Below are 13,739 nucleotides of genomic sequence, written 5' to 3' on the forward strand. Positions count from 1 at the left end.
ATGCAGTTTAAAGATGTCATCACCCAGACTGCATCAACTGTACTCAGAGAAGAGATATTTATCTTCCACAACTCATGCACTGATAATCTGGACTATTGCAATATATTCATATTAATAAATGTATCAGGAATTGCAACTGGTCCAGAATGCATCTCTGCCGTTGAGTGGTATCTTTTTAAGACCCTAAACTATTTCTATGTTCAAAAAGCCCCACTTGTCTTCCAAGCCCAATTCAAAGTGTTCACAATGGTATATGAATCCATTCATGACTTAAGCACAAAAATAGGTTGGCTTCCTTCTGCCCTGTCATATCTACACTCATGCATGGTGTACCTCTTACTGATCCTGTTGTAGATAAAATTTGACCAAAAGGAATTTCTGTTTTGTTCCATAGTAGAGTCTATATTATGGAACAAACTGCCACTCAACTTGAAGTAAGACCTTTCCTCTTCAGCAGTTTTTTGAAGGAACTTAAAACATTTATTTAACCCACAAACCCTATGATGTATGCTTTACATCTAATATGCTTTTATAGTTATAATTTTAACTGACATTTTATTCTATCTTTGTAAGTCATGCAGAGCACTGGTAGTATAAAGAAGTATTAAACAAAGAAGTAGCTTAACAGTACACATCTCCAATTGTAAATGTGTGTCTATATTTTAGTGACAGTTCTCTCTGTGTGTGTGTCTGTGTCTCTGTGTGTGTGTACATGCATACACATATTCAAATAAACTTTAATTAGGATCATATTTGATGTAATTGAATACATTTTTATAGAAATGAAATGGTAAAAATGTCACAAGATGAAAAGCACTGATCTCCATATGAGAAGCATTCACAGGATATTAAATGAAAATAAAAGCAATAAATAAAAGCATTTTCTCAAAACATGTGATTGTATTCAAAATTTATTTTTAAACAAAACAAGACAATCTTAAATAAACATGGTATTCTTAACATGTTGACAGACAATTCTAGATTAAGCATTTTGAACCGTTGCTCTGTTCTGTCATAGTGCCCTCCTACAATATTTTTAAGGTTTTTTTTCAAAATCAACCCAGATTTCTTATACAAGAAATTAAGTTGTTTATTAAGGTGAAGCATCAGTTTCCTTTAAATCATAAAGGTTTCACTAATGCGCACACACACACATACACACACACACACACACACATTCGTACTTCTCTTACATAGTTCTTCATAGGTCTCTCTCACATACATATGTGCACACACATACACACATTGAAGTCTGTCCAGCCTTTTTGGTTTTTGTATTACACTGCACATGGTGATCAGCATCAAGCCAAGTCAGCTAAGCTTCACTTTAACAGTGCAATGGATGGCGTCAACCAAACTTCATAGAACAAACAGAAATATATCAATATCATAAGCAAAATTAAGCTAGGTATCAGTGATAACAAGAAACATGATAAAAACACAACTGGAATGGCTCATAACCAGACTAGTTTGCAATATGCAATCTTCCTCAGGAAGCAGCTCTTCCTGATTCACATGTAAAGAATGAAACATGCATTAAAAGCCTTCGTTCAAGGGGAAAGATGCCCTTCAAAACAATTTCTGTAATGTCATAAGGCAAACAAAGCTCTGGGGAATGTTTCATAGGATTTGTCTGCACACAAAAATGTACGTGCTCAAACACGCACCCTATTACTTTACACTGTGTGTATACCAGACAATTAAATGCACTGGCTCAGTAAATTGGAAAAACATCCAATTCCATAAATACTCATAATTATTGCTAAAATGCTACAAATTATGCTCTTTATCACAGAAGTGTCGCAACCTAGGACTTAAAGCTGTCTGACTGGCAATGCATTTTGCAAATGTCCTTTATGGTGATAACATGCCATGCCCACATTTTTTTTTGGGGGGGGGAGAAGCGACATAAGTACAAATACAAAAGAAAACAAAAGGCTTAATGCAGTGCCCCTCTCAATTTGCTTTGTGATCAAAGTCACATTTAAACAAGTCCAGTTCACCATGTTAAGAGCAATCCAATAATGGGTGGGAGAACAAACGGAGTTAAAAGGGGTGGGGGGTGGGGAGAGAGAAATAGCATGCATTTACAAATTGGTTATTATCTAGTCTTTTTTTCTTTTAGCAATTATAGCTTGAATACAAAAACCCAATTGAAAGACCAGATTATTAGAAGGAAAAATTCCAAAAGAAGATCCAGTTGATAATTAAAGCTTACAAGTTCAAATCAGTAACAGCAAATTCACTTTGCCTTTTAATATACTGACATCTATTGCAATTTGATACTTAAGGATGACTAGTGTAGACAGAAAGATGCCCACTTTAAAAAAAGATAATAAATACCTGCTTCATGAAGTTACATTCTAAAGAAGACAGTAAGAAAATAGGTCATATGTGAAATGTTTCTGAAATGCATCCCCTCTCCCTATAACTATCAAATGTTTACTTACAGAGAAACAAAAACACCCCTTTAAAAAAGTAGAATGGGAATGGAGAAGATTAGCTAGGCTAATTACAGCACAGTGATTAAAATGGTTCGAGACAGAACCAGTTAGAGTTGGCCAAAAGATGCCCCCCATTGAAGCACTAATTCTTCCCACGTTCCACATCAAACTTCTGGCTCACTGCAGAGAGACCAAAATAATTTAATCTGTATATACCCAGACAGAGATACACATTTTGCTATTCCTAAAGCCCAGTTACCTATTCATATTTGCTCTGCAGCAACTGCAAGAGGTAGGCATAGATCATCTAAAAAGCTTCTCTCCTTGTGCCCCACCACTTGTGCTTTCCAAAGCTAACCACTCTTGTATTTACATTGTTAGCCTTTTAGAGGATGCAGTCCAATGACCAGAAAACCATTTGGGACAAACGCATAGCTGTGCTTGGCATACATCCAATAGATTTTTCAGTGGACCTACGCAGAATTTATTCCCAGTGGATTATGTCCTTTGATTAATAGAGAGTAGCTTTTGCTAAACTGAAAGATGCTGTTTGTAGAACTTGCTGCAGAACATTCCTAAGAAAAATGAATCCTGGAACCAATCCTCTTGATTTGATTTTGTACATAAAAACAAGGTACCATTTGGCCAAGACTATAGATGTTTGTTTGTTTTTCACAGATGCAAGTGCCATGCAAAATAAATTAGAGAACAGATATGAAAACATACAGGTAATAAAACTATTGAAGGTAGATCTTTTAAAAGCATTTATATAAACATAATTTGTAATACTTTCTCTTTTCTTGAAATACACAGTCACAAAGCTGTGGCTATACATCAAGGATCTCTTCTGCAGTGCCTCCACAGCGTAATCTGTAGCGTCCTGTCCTCCAGCTAATAGTAGGATCCCACAAAGCTGAGAGGAAAATGTATATCGTCATGGATTCTCTGATGAACCATGCTACTGCATAGTCAAGTTTTGAAAAACACAGAGCACTGCCCTGGGGGATTATATGAACAGAAGTTCATAATTAGTAACAATTTCACCAACCAAATTAAATATTTACTTAATAAGCTTAAATTAAAAAAGATTACTATAAGAGGCAAAAAAAAATAAGTAGCTTAGGGGCTACTTTTTAGCTATTATTTCTAATACTCCAGGCGAATCTGAAGCTCATATTTTTAAAGAAACAACTATTCTAAACCAAATTAATTAGAAACTAAAGGCTCTATTAGAATCTTTAATGAAAGTATGCATGACTTTTATATAGACTAATTAGTATCCTGAAAACATTGTATAGATCATTCAACATGGTACTTTCACAAGAACTGTACTACTTGTGTGATACAAAGAGGCCAAATACAGGTAGTCCTTGACTCATGACCACAATTGGGACAGAATTTCCATCGCTAAGCAAGGCAGTTGTTAAGTGAGCCACAGTTGTTAAGCAAATCACTGCAGTTGTTAAGTGAATCTGGCTTCCTCTGTTGACTTTGCTTCTCAGAAACCAGCTTGAATGTTTGCAAATGATGTTTGCAAATGATGATTATGCTGGTTGCTAAGTGTCTGAGTTTTGATCATGTGACTGAGGGGATGTTGTTACTGTTACGTGTGAGAACCAGCTGTAAGTCACTTTTTTTTAGTACCACTGTAACTCTGAATAGTCTCAAACAAAAGGTTGTAAGACAAAGACTACCTGTAACTGCAGCCAAAAAGCCCACTCCTTCTCCAAAGTACCTCCAAAGGGTACATAAATGGATCACCAGAAGACAATTCTACTATACCAGCTTCATGTTATGGACTCAGAGGGACATGCTGAAGGAACCCTACATAGTCCTGTTTCTACAGTATTATCAGTACAGGTAGTCCTCAAACCTATGACCACAATCAAACCCAAAATTTATATTGTTAAGTGAAAAATTTGTTAAGTGAGTTTTGCCCCATTTTACGACTTTTCTCACTGCATTTTGTTAAGTAAATCACTGGAGTTCTTAAATTAGTAACACAGCTGTTAAGTGAATCTGGTTTCCCCATTCACTTTGCTTGTTAGAAGGTCACAAAAGGGGATCACATGATTCCCAGATACTGCCACCATCATAAATGTGAGTCAGTTGTCAAGCATCCGAATGCAAATCCCGTGACCACATGGATGCTGCAACGGTTGTAAGTGTGAAAAATGGTAAGAAGTCACTTTTTTCAGTGCCACTGTAATTTTGAATGGTCACCAAATGAGCTGTTGTTAAGGTCTACCTGTACATGCATAATTAACCACTGTGGCATTATTTGCTTAAATTTACCACCCAGATTTCAGACACCTAATTTCCCCCACTGTCAGCTTTTATGGCATTCCTTTTCTGTTCCAGAGATTTTTTAACTCTCCAGATTTTTTTTTTTGTGGTGGGGGGGGGGAAGAGAACAGACAGCATAAGAAAAAAAAGGAATTAAGCAAAAACTTAGGTGTCTTCAACAGATCTTTCCACTCAGATAACATCCCCATTGATTACAATCCAAATACCCTTCACATTAGATGTTATTACTCTTAATAACATAAATTATTCAATTGGTATGTAGACAGTTTGTCAACTCAAATTTCTTGCTCATTTAATTCAAAAATGTTGGTAGATGTGTTTGAGAATATTTATGAACCTCAATCCTTCATATCAATCAAATGCCTAAATGTTTTAACATGTTCTATTGCATGAAACTGTGCTACTCATGACACAAAAATACATTAGTATTTGCATTTTGCATAGTCTTCATTCTGAATTTATAGATACACTTAAAATATTTTAATAGTTTTAAAATATTCATGCAAAAAAAGCATGGTAATTAATTTACAAAAGAAACTCTATTATATCTGAGTCTCCATTCAGTAGAACCTACCTGGACAGCCCTGAGTTGAATGTAGTCAAATATAAACCATGCCAAACAATGACACATAAAAAACACCATTATGTCCCATCTGAACATATGATGAACTGCCCATCCAATAATCAAACTCGCAACAAAGCATTCTGAGATTGGCTCACAGATTATTGTGGCTGGAAGCATGTTAATCCGTAATTTGGCCCACCTATATGTAAGAAATAAAAAAAAAATTAAGTAGGGGAAAGTAATATTTATTACTGCATTCAGAAATTGATAAATGATTTGAACTACCTTGTGTTTGTTCTGGGAAGTGGGGGGGGGAGGAATGAGGGTGATTTTGGAGGGGGGAGTGGATGGAGAGGGGGAGGGGGGAAAAGGGGGGGGGAAATTTTGTAAAAACTTTTTCAATAAAAAAAAGAAGTTGATAAATGAAAGTTAATTTTAAAAGACTTCTCCTGATCTGTGGGAAATCTGATATAAAATTGTTTTTTTAAAGTTGGTATTCTTTCCTTATTGAGCATCAAAGATAAAACTGCAGTTTTATTTATTCTTACTTAGGAGTGGACACTACAGAATATTCTGGACCTCAGTGCTGAACTACAAGAATTGGAGTTAGAGTAATGCTGGATTAAAAAGCAAATGAGATTAGAATCCCTTAAAGGGTAACATTTTCAGGCTGTCAACTAGTTAACTCATTTTACTTTATGGATTACATTGTACTAACAGCTGAATTTTAACAGGTCCCAGCATTTTTTAAAAAATAAAATACATGATTAGATGAAAATAGATTGATGTAGATCTAATAAATGTTATCGCAGTAGACTTGAATTTGAGGAAAAAGAGGGGACTATAATAGAGTGACAGATCTATAAACAATAACTCATCTGCTGAAAATCTAACTCAAATCCTAACCCTACATCCTTCACATTAAATACTTCAGATCCAACTCTGAGTATTTTGCAACAACTCTGCAATATCATCTACTATGTTAGAATTAACACAAACCAGAAACAACTCTGAAGTTAATTATGATTTCTAGCACATCAAACAAATAGATTTCAGAATTAGCATCAAGGACAATCTGCTGAAACCAGACTTCTCTAGGACAAATGCCACATCCAGGTTCATTCAAAATCATTATGCAATGAATGACTTGTACATGATTGCTTTTTAAATGTTCAAAAACTAAAACGCATATGTAGTAAAAACCAATTTAGAACAAATGAGTCATTGCTTTGATGTAATTGTGTCCAACCCCCCCATCAAATCTTTTCATTTATGAGTTCACATAATACCAACAAAATTCAACGTAATATGTATTTATCTTACAATGTAGACGGTAATTGATTTTGTCTTCTGAATGGGCATTCTGTATCTTGTTTCATTCCCAGCATAATTTTGTGTCTGCCTTTACTTGGTGAATCTCAAGGTTTTAGTTAAAAAAAATAAAAGAATAGATATCCTTCATGCCTAAACTGTTTGTACATTTCTCTATATGAAACAAAGATGATTCGCCTAAGGTAGTTATGACTGGCATGCAGCTGGCCATTGCATTAGTAGTACATATAAAGACCAGTTTCATCTGACATGACTTGAAAGCCAAATCCATATCTTGAATCTAGATATTAATTACAAAATCAAACAAAATAGAGAATGTTTCAGAAAATTTGAAGTATTTATTAATACATGGCTGCCACAATTTTAATCACACAATATTAAAAAAAATCAAATCAGAATAAGCTGCTAAAATCCAGTTGATTGGGGAAAAAAAGAATGAATACAATTATATATTTTATTAGTTTTGAATGGAACGTCTTTGACCTAAAACATACACAAAATTGAAGGTGTCAATAAATGAGATAATAAAAAGTCGGATCTTTTTTACCTTATCATTCTGGACTGAAACTGTGAAATTGAATAAGAGCCAGAGTTTTGCATTGCAACTTGTGAAGCCATTTGAAATTTCCAACCTCTGAAAGAAGGAATATAACCAAGATAAATAATCTCATTGTTGAAGGATGTTGATTAGCTATATTTTCTTTAAACGTTGGAAAGGTAAACACTAATTGAGTTTGCTTTTTAAATACTTCATAACTACTGTCACAGTGCTGTAGATCTGACCCTAAAAGCCATGCTATACAAACAAACTAGAACAGTTATGGGTGTGTGTCTTACATTTCTAATGCTCTCATACAAACTGATCAGGGCAGCTCTAACTAAAAAAAAACTATAGTCACAGTTTAAATATTCCTTAAAAACAAGTTTTCTGTTTAACATGTAACTTTTCTATATTTCACATAGTTTATATGTGAGTTGCCATATAAACTTGTTTACTGAATAAAATCAATAAATATAACCAAAATATATAGACATTGTGTAATAAAGAACAGGACCAGTATCATGACTGCTTATTTATTCTAATCATCCTGTTAACTAGAAAAACCTAAATAAAGTTTCAGATTTCTTTGAAAAATAAATGAGTCAAGTTCCTCTCAAATGTAGGAAAGCTTTAGCTAGGTGCTGTAACTAATTAGGTGAAAATAATGTAACTCTGTACAGAAAATAAATTATGATAGCTTAGTCTTAGTATCACAAAAAAAAAAGAACTTCCTATTTGCAACTCTATTTTGATGAAAAAAAATCTAAATATGATTGGAGAAGAACCAGTTTAATTGGTATAATTTCCCCTCTGAGAAGGAACCAATACGTCTTTTGAAGGTTATAGAATAATTCATAAACAATTTCTGAATTGGGAGGAAAACATCTAAATAATTCTCCAACATCCCTTATCGCAATTTTTTAAAATAGTTTATGCCAGAGGTCTCAAAATTGCATTCTGAGGGTCATCCTGCAATTTACTCATACACATACTGCCAAGAGACTAGAGTTAAATATAAGAAAAATATTTCTGTTTTGCAGTAATTTAATTTAATTTAATTTAATAAATTTATTTTTAATTGAATGCAGTTATATTTTTGAAATTTATTTACTCAAAATTTTGATATTAGTTTATGAGAAAGCTTTAGTGTTGCATCCTTCAGTCTAGCAAGTGAGTGCTCAGGTAGCACCCATAACAATTTAAGTTTGAAATCCTTAGTTCATAGACTAGTTTACTGTTTTAATAGCATAGTGACATGAGTAAGTGATAATTTTTACTTTTTTAAAAACTCTTAATAATGTGCTCTAGAACTCTGCTGTACAAACAAGTAAAAACATGGCAGATTATGAAAAACACTAAACGTGAATTGTTCCTGAGAACATTATCATCATACCTGTCAGCTATTGCTTTAGCCATAAAGTAATCTTCAGCAATATACTGTGCAAAAGCTATAAGTCCTCCAGCTTGGTCCAAAACATCTTTTCTCATCAAGCAAGACATCCCTGTTACACATTTAAAGCCAGTTATATGGGCAGAAATGTATGTCCTTGGATGGGAAGTACCAAAATATACCTTTAAAAAAAAAACATACCTTGGTCATGGTTCTATAGTGTCTCTTATTATTACATTGAACACTTGCCATAGATTTTGAAATATCTGCCTGCACAAATATTCAGAGGTAGAACAGTGGTTGTAAAGATATGTAGTAAATGTTTGAGCTTCCTTGGATTTTTCCAGCCATTTGTAACGTTTTGCTCAATTTGTATAAAAAAGAACTTTCTCATTATGCAGTCACTCTTATTATTTAATGAAAATTGCAATCTCCAAATAAAGATTGCCATTGTTTCTGTATTGATCTGAATGTAGATTATCTTAAAACTGAAGTTCTTAAGAGTACTTTGTCACTACTTCTGTTAGTGAACATATATAAATGAATAAATGATTATTCATCTACCTACTTCACACGAATGAGCCCACAACATAAAGCAGTTCTATGAATTTATCTACATTGCCACTTTTCAGTTTTTCTGTTCATCTAGAAGTTTTTTCCCCCCTTGGTATTAGTTAAATGACTACAAGGTCAACATAAGTACGATAGAAATTATGGGTACAGCAATAAAAGGAAAAAACAGGAGAAAGAAAACAGGGATGCAATAAAGTAAAGAGTATTACAAATATTTTGCTTTAATACTATTTTTTTTCTAATCCAATAACAATAAATGATTTCTTTGTATATATGATGTTTCTACTTGAATTAGCAAACAAAAATGTTGTGGCAGTAAGCACTATTTATTTCAACATTAAGGCGTAAAGTTAACAAGCAAAAAAGATTGAAATTTCAAATCAAGAAAGCAATATATGCTCAGGAACTAACTACAAACAATTGATTCCTTTATTGCCATTGTATATGAATTAAGGCTGCTATATTTGCCACTTAGGAATCTATGACTTCATGCAATTCTTTATAAATATGTCAGTTCATCTAAATTTTTAAAAATTGCTATCTCTATGGTACATGTATGTATTAAAACTCAAGAATGCCAAATAAGTTATTAAATGCTGCAAGCAAAGGTCTCCTACAAAAATATAGGCTACAATGAATGAATCATCAGAAGAAGGAGGGAATGCAAATAAGCCTTTTCACTCAAAGCTAATTGAAAGTTCTATATGTAAAATGCTACATGTAAAAGTAATAAACTTTTTGCATAATAAACTGTCAGCAAAGCACTGATAGTTAAATACCACTATTCACAAATATCAGACTATCTACAATAATCTTTTGGAGTTAATATATGAAGACATGGAACCAATTTTACTACAGTAATGAATATTTTTGTAGTAAAATGTTTACATTTACTGATTCTTTTTTCAGCTTTAAACTATTATAATTTACAAAATTGAAGCCTTCGAAACTGAGCAAACATAAATGAAAACTTACCTGTTCTAGAGTGGCAGCAAAGCCCTGTCTATCTGCTACATAAGGCAGGCCATGAACCAAACCCACTTTTTCAGTCATTTGATTGGCCATATCTGTTAGTGTATCTGGGTTAACTGAAAATAAGAACTACGGTTAACATCAATGGCTTAATGGCTTAACTTAAAAAGTTACTCTCAAGTAGTTAGGTTACTCCTCACATATGAAATCTTATTATCTAACAAAAACAAAAAAACCAGTGTGATTTCCTAGTTCTGGTTGCTTTGCTGAGCATTATAAAAGTGAGGGAGATTAATTTTTTCTTGCAGAGTCCTAATGTGGCTTGATAACTCAGTAGTTATAGGAGTAATCAGTCTGGAGAATAAATATTATCCACCTGAGGCGGTTGCTATCCTGCAAATAGCAAATACAAGCATTGAAAGGAAAAAACCACTATTGTGGGAGTTCCGCAATGACTTGCCTCTAAGGCTTGGAATCTGAAAGAAATCCTGTTCCATCTAGATACATAAATGGAAAGTTGGCATACATTATTAATATATTTATATCCTGCCTTTATTTTTGGATTGCTCAAACAGGTGTACATAATGCTCCTGACTCCTATTTTCCTCAAAACAACACCTTGTGAGATGGAATGGGCTGACCTGGAGAGTGACTGTCCCAAGTATACCCAGCGGTCTTTCATGCCTAGGGTAAGATTAGAACTAGCACTTTAACCTCTCCATCAAACTAGCTCTAGCTTCATTTTTATTGTTTAAGAATTACTTTCTTAGAAATAAAGATGACGCTACACAGGTAGTTATTGTGCAATGACTTGCCTAGAAACATGCCAACCCTTCTAGGATAGATAGATAGACAGACATATTGTAGAGCTCAATTGGGAGACTACACAGGATAGCAAGAAGCAACCTCAACAGTTTGTCTGCTCAATTTTTCCTAATTAATACAATGGATATTTTTGAACAGTAATTTCCATCAGTGATTTTGAGAACAGGCATTCTTCCCCCAATTGCTGCCTGCTCGGGAATGACTTAAAGGCTCCAAAAATTTCAAACAACAATCTGACAGTATTTGCCTCCATATTTTTCATGTTACCTTTGACTCTTACATCTTGAGCCTATGAGAATGACTATAACTCCATTTCCATAAAATTTGTAATGTGTTCTTGGCAGAATGTAATTTTATGAATGATACCATCAACATTTAATATTATAATGTTACTTATTTCAATAGCTTGCAATCAGGAACCTTTCCAAAAGAACATTCTGTGGCACTGAAAGAAATCACTTACCTCTAATGCCACTATCACAGATCCATATGAGATCGTATTTGGCAACTTCATATGCTGGCATCAGATTGTTGATTTTTGGATTTATTCCAACTTTCTTACCACCTTAAAAATAACATCTAAGTTGTTAGTCATTACCACTATCAAGAAATAAATATTGTGCAAACTCTTTATCTCTGAATTTATTCATCCATCCATATATTATACAGAGTTGCTTAAAAAAGTTAAGGTACCTCTATTCAAATGGTATGTTTCACTGTCTCTACAAGAGAACAGAACCTGACACAGCCTCTATAATGATCTAAAGTTAAACGTGGTACCCTTCTGCAAATTTGACTGTATTCTTCGTATTTATGTGCAATTGTTTATAGATTCAAAATATGAAAATAATGAATATAGTAGATTCAGAAGTTTGGATGTCTTTTCAGTCAGTAGTTTGTAACATCTCATTCTGCAGAAATAAGCTTCCAAATGTTTACAGTAGCTAGCTAAAAGACTTTCTGTTTTGCTTTTAGATTTAGTCTTCTAGCCCAGAAATTTTCTTAAGTCTCCAGGCATACATTGCATGGAGACTGTCTAAAGCACTTTGTTCCAAAACATTTCAAGTTAATCACAGTTTTCTCTTGCATACTTTGCATCCTGAATGAGATCAGAAGAGAGATTTCATTTGCCAAGTCTCTCATGCAGATCACTGCAATCCTGTATTGTGAAAATGTGAACAAGTCCAGTGGCAGCTAAACTTGTCAGCAGCTCATCTGCAATGGTCTGTGGGTTCTGTTTTGCAGACTATCCAGTTTTCATTTCTAACATCATTGTTTCTTAGTTTTCAAGACCTGGGTTTAACCTCAATCGTTCCGTGTAACTTTCATTTCCTAACTTTTCTCATAGCTGAAAATGCTAGACCTTTTACAGTCTTACCCTGCTTTGTATGAGTGAATTACCTTCACTTTCATAAACTCCAAAAGCTGCTTAAAAGAGGTCTATGGTTGTTGAAAGTAGAAAGAGGAATCAGAACTTGAGAAGTGAGAACAGTCATTCATCTGTATAAGTGATTTAATCTACTTAACCGTACACCTAATGAATCTTTTGACACCTTATTAACAACTCTACAGTAAAAACAGTAAAAACAAAATTGCACTGAGTCAACTGAAAATGTTGTTCAACTTTTATACCTGCTATATTCAATGTCAACTTGGCATAATATTAAGTAAAATTCAGATTTAAAGACTTAACTGTGTTTAACTCTACATCATGTAGAGGTAGTGTTAAATTCTGTTCATTTAGTATTCATTGAAACGTTCAGCTTGACCAGGGTGTCTTAAGTATTGTCTGCAACTATGCATACACAAACACCCTTAGGCTCTTCACTCTGCAACTTTATCCAGAATTTTTGCCTGTGATCTGAAGAATGATGTTCTGCTATAAATGTATAATATGAATATAGGTTTAACAGGAGTAAGCAAATGCACTGTTCTGTAATTCTTATTTGGTTCCTTCTGCAAAGGTCAGCAAAACAAACCAAGAAACCTTCACACAAATTTTACTTAGAGGCAAATCCAAATTGTTCTTTCTTGGCTCACTTAGTAATTTTAGTCCTACCACGTTCTCTTAGTTCAAACTACCACACAGAACAGTTGCTGTGGAACTGTATATTCATTAGCATATAATAATATAACTTCTTATTTGTCTAGCTAGCCAGTCCTGTTCTCAGAAGAAGCCAAGCAGGAAAAATGTATCGTAATAGCATGCCACCAGCACACTAGTTAGAATTAATATTAACTTATTATTCCCAGATTTCTCTCCCTACTTCAATTGGTTTCTTTATCAACTTCTCCAAGCAATTATTAAAAAGGAAATTTATAACTTTTCTTCATACCTATAAATAATCTTGCATCAATGTTGGGGTATTTTCCAAGCAGCTTTTTACACACATCAATGGCAGGATCATCATGATCTTGCACACAAAGAAGTACTTCATACTGGGAGCAAAGAGAAACAATGCAAGGTGTTATATTTATTAATTTAGCAAATGAATTTATGAACAATTCTTACCAATTTCGGACAGTTTAAAGCAGATAATATAATGACAAAACTCTCCTGAACTTTAATAAGGAAGGGACATGTTTCAATTCCGATAGATGTTTATTCTATAAATTAGGCCTCACAACAGAAAAAGGAGAATAGCACATATTTCTACAACATAGCCTGCAAGACACTCCATGTGTTATTTGAGATCATAGGATGGACCATACAGGAAGGACACCTCTGCAAATAGCTTCAACCAAAGTATTGTAAGGCTTTGAAAGCATTTTTTCCAGCACAAGCTATAT

The 13,739-nt window shown here is 33.8% G+C and overlaps 1 protein-coding gene across 1 annotated transcript in view; it reads right to left on the minus strand.

Annotated features, from left to right (window-relative positions):
• Positions 1–898: 898 nt before the first annotated feature.
• UGCG (UDP-glucose ceramide glucosyltransferase) overlaps positions 899–13,739 on the minus strand; it is a 41,225-nt gene continuing 28,384 nt past the window's right edge. The window contains exons 3-9 of the mRNA XM_058170764.1: positions 13,286–13,388; positions 11,413–11,514; positions 10,128–10,240; positions 8,583–8,761; positions 7,196–7,282; positions 5,326–5,515; positions 899–3,442 (exon numbers count right to left, since the gene is read on the minus strand). Coding sequence (XP_058026747.1) covers positions 3,272–3,442; positions 5,326–5,515; positions 7,196–7,282; positions 8,583–8,761; positions 10,128–10,240; positions 11,413–11,514; positions 13,286–13,388 — 945 coding nt within the window. The 3' untranslated portion in view covers positions 899–3,271. The remainder of the gene's footprint in view (positions 3,443–5,325; positions 5,516–7,195; positions 7,283–8,582; positions 8,762–10,127; positions 10,241–11,412; positions 11,515–13,285; positions 13,389–13,739) is intronic.

Source organism: Ahaetulla prasina, chromosome 2 (assembly GCF_028640845.1).
Source record: "Ahaetulla prasina isolate Xishuangbanna chromosome 2, ASM2864084v1, whole genome shotgun sequence".
NCBI lineage: Eukaryota > Metazoa > Chordata > Lepidosauria > Squamata > Colubridae > Ahaetulla > Ahaetulla prasina.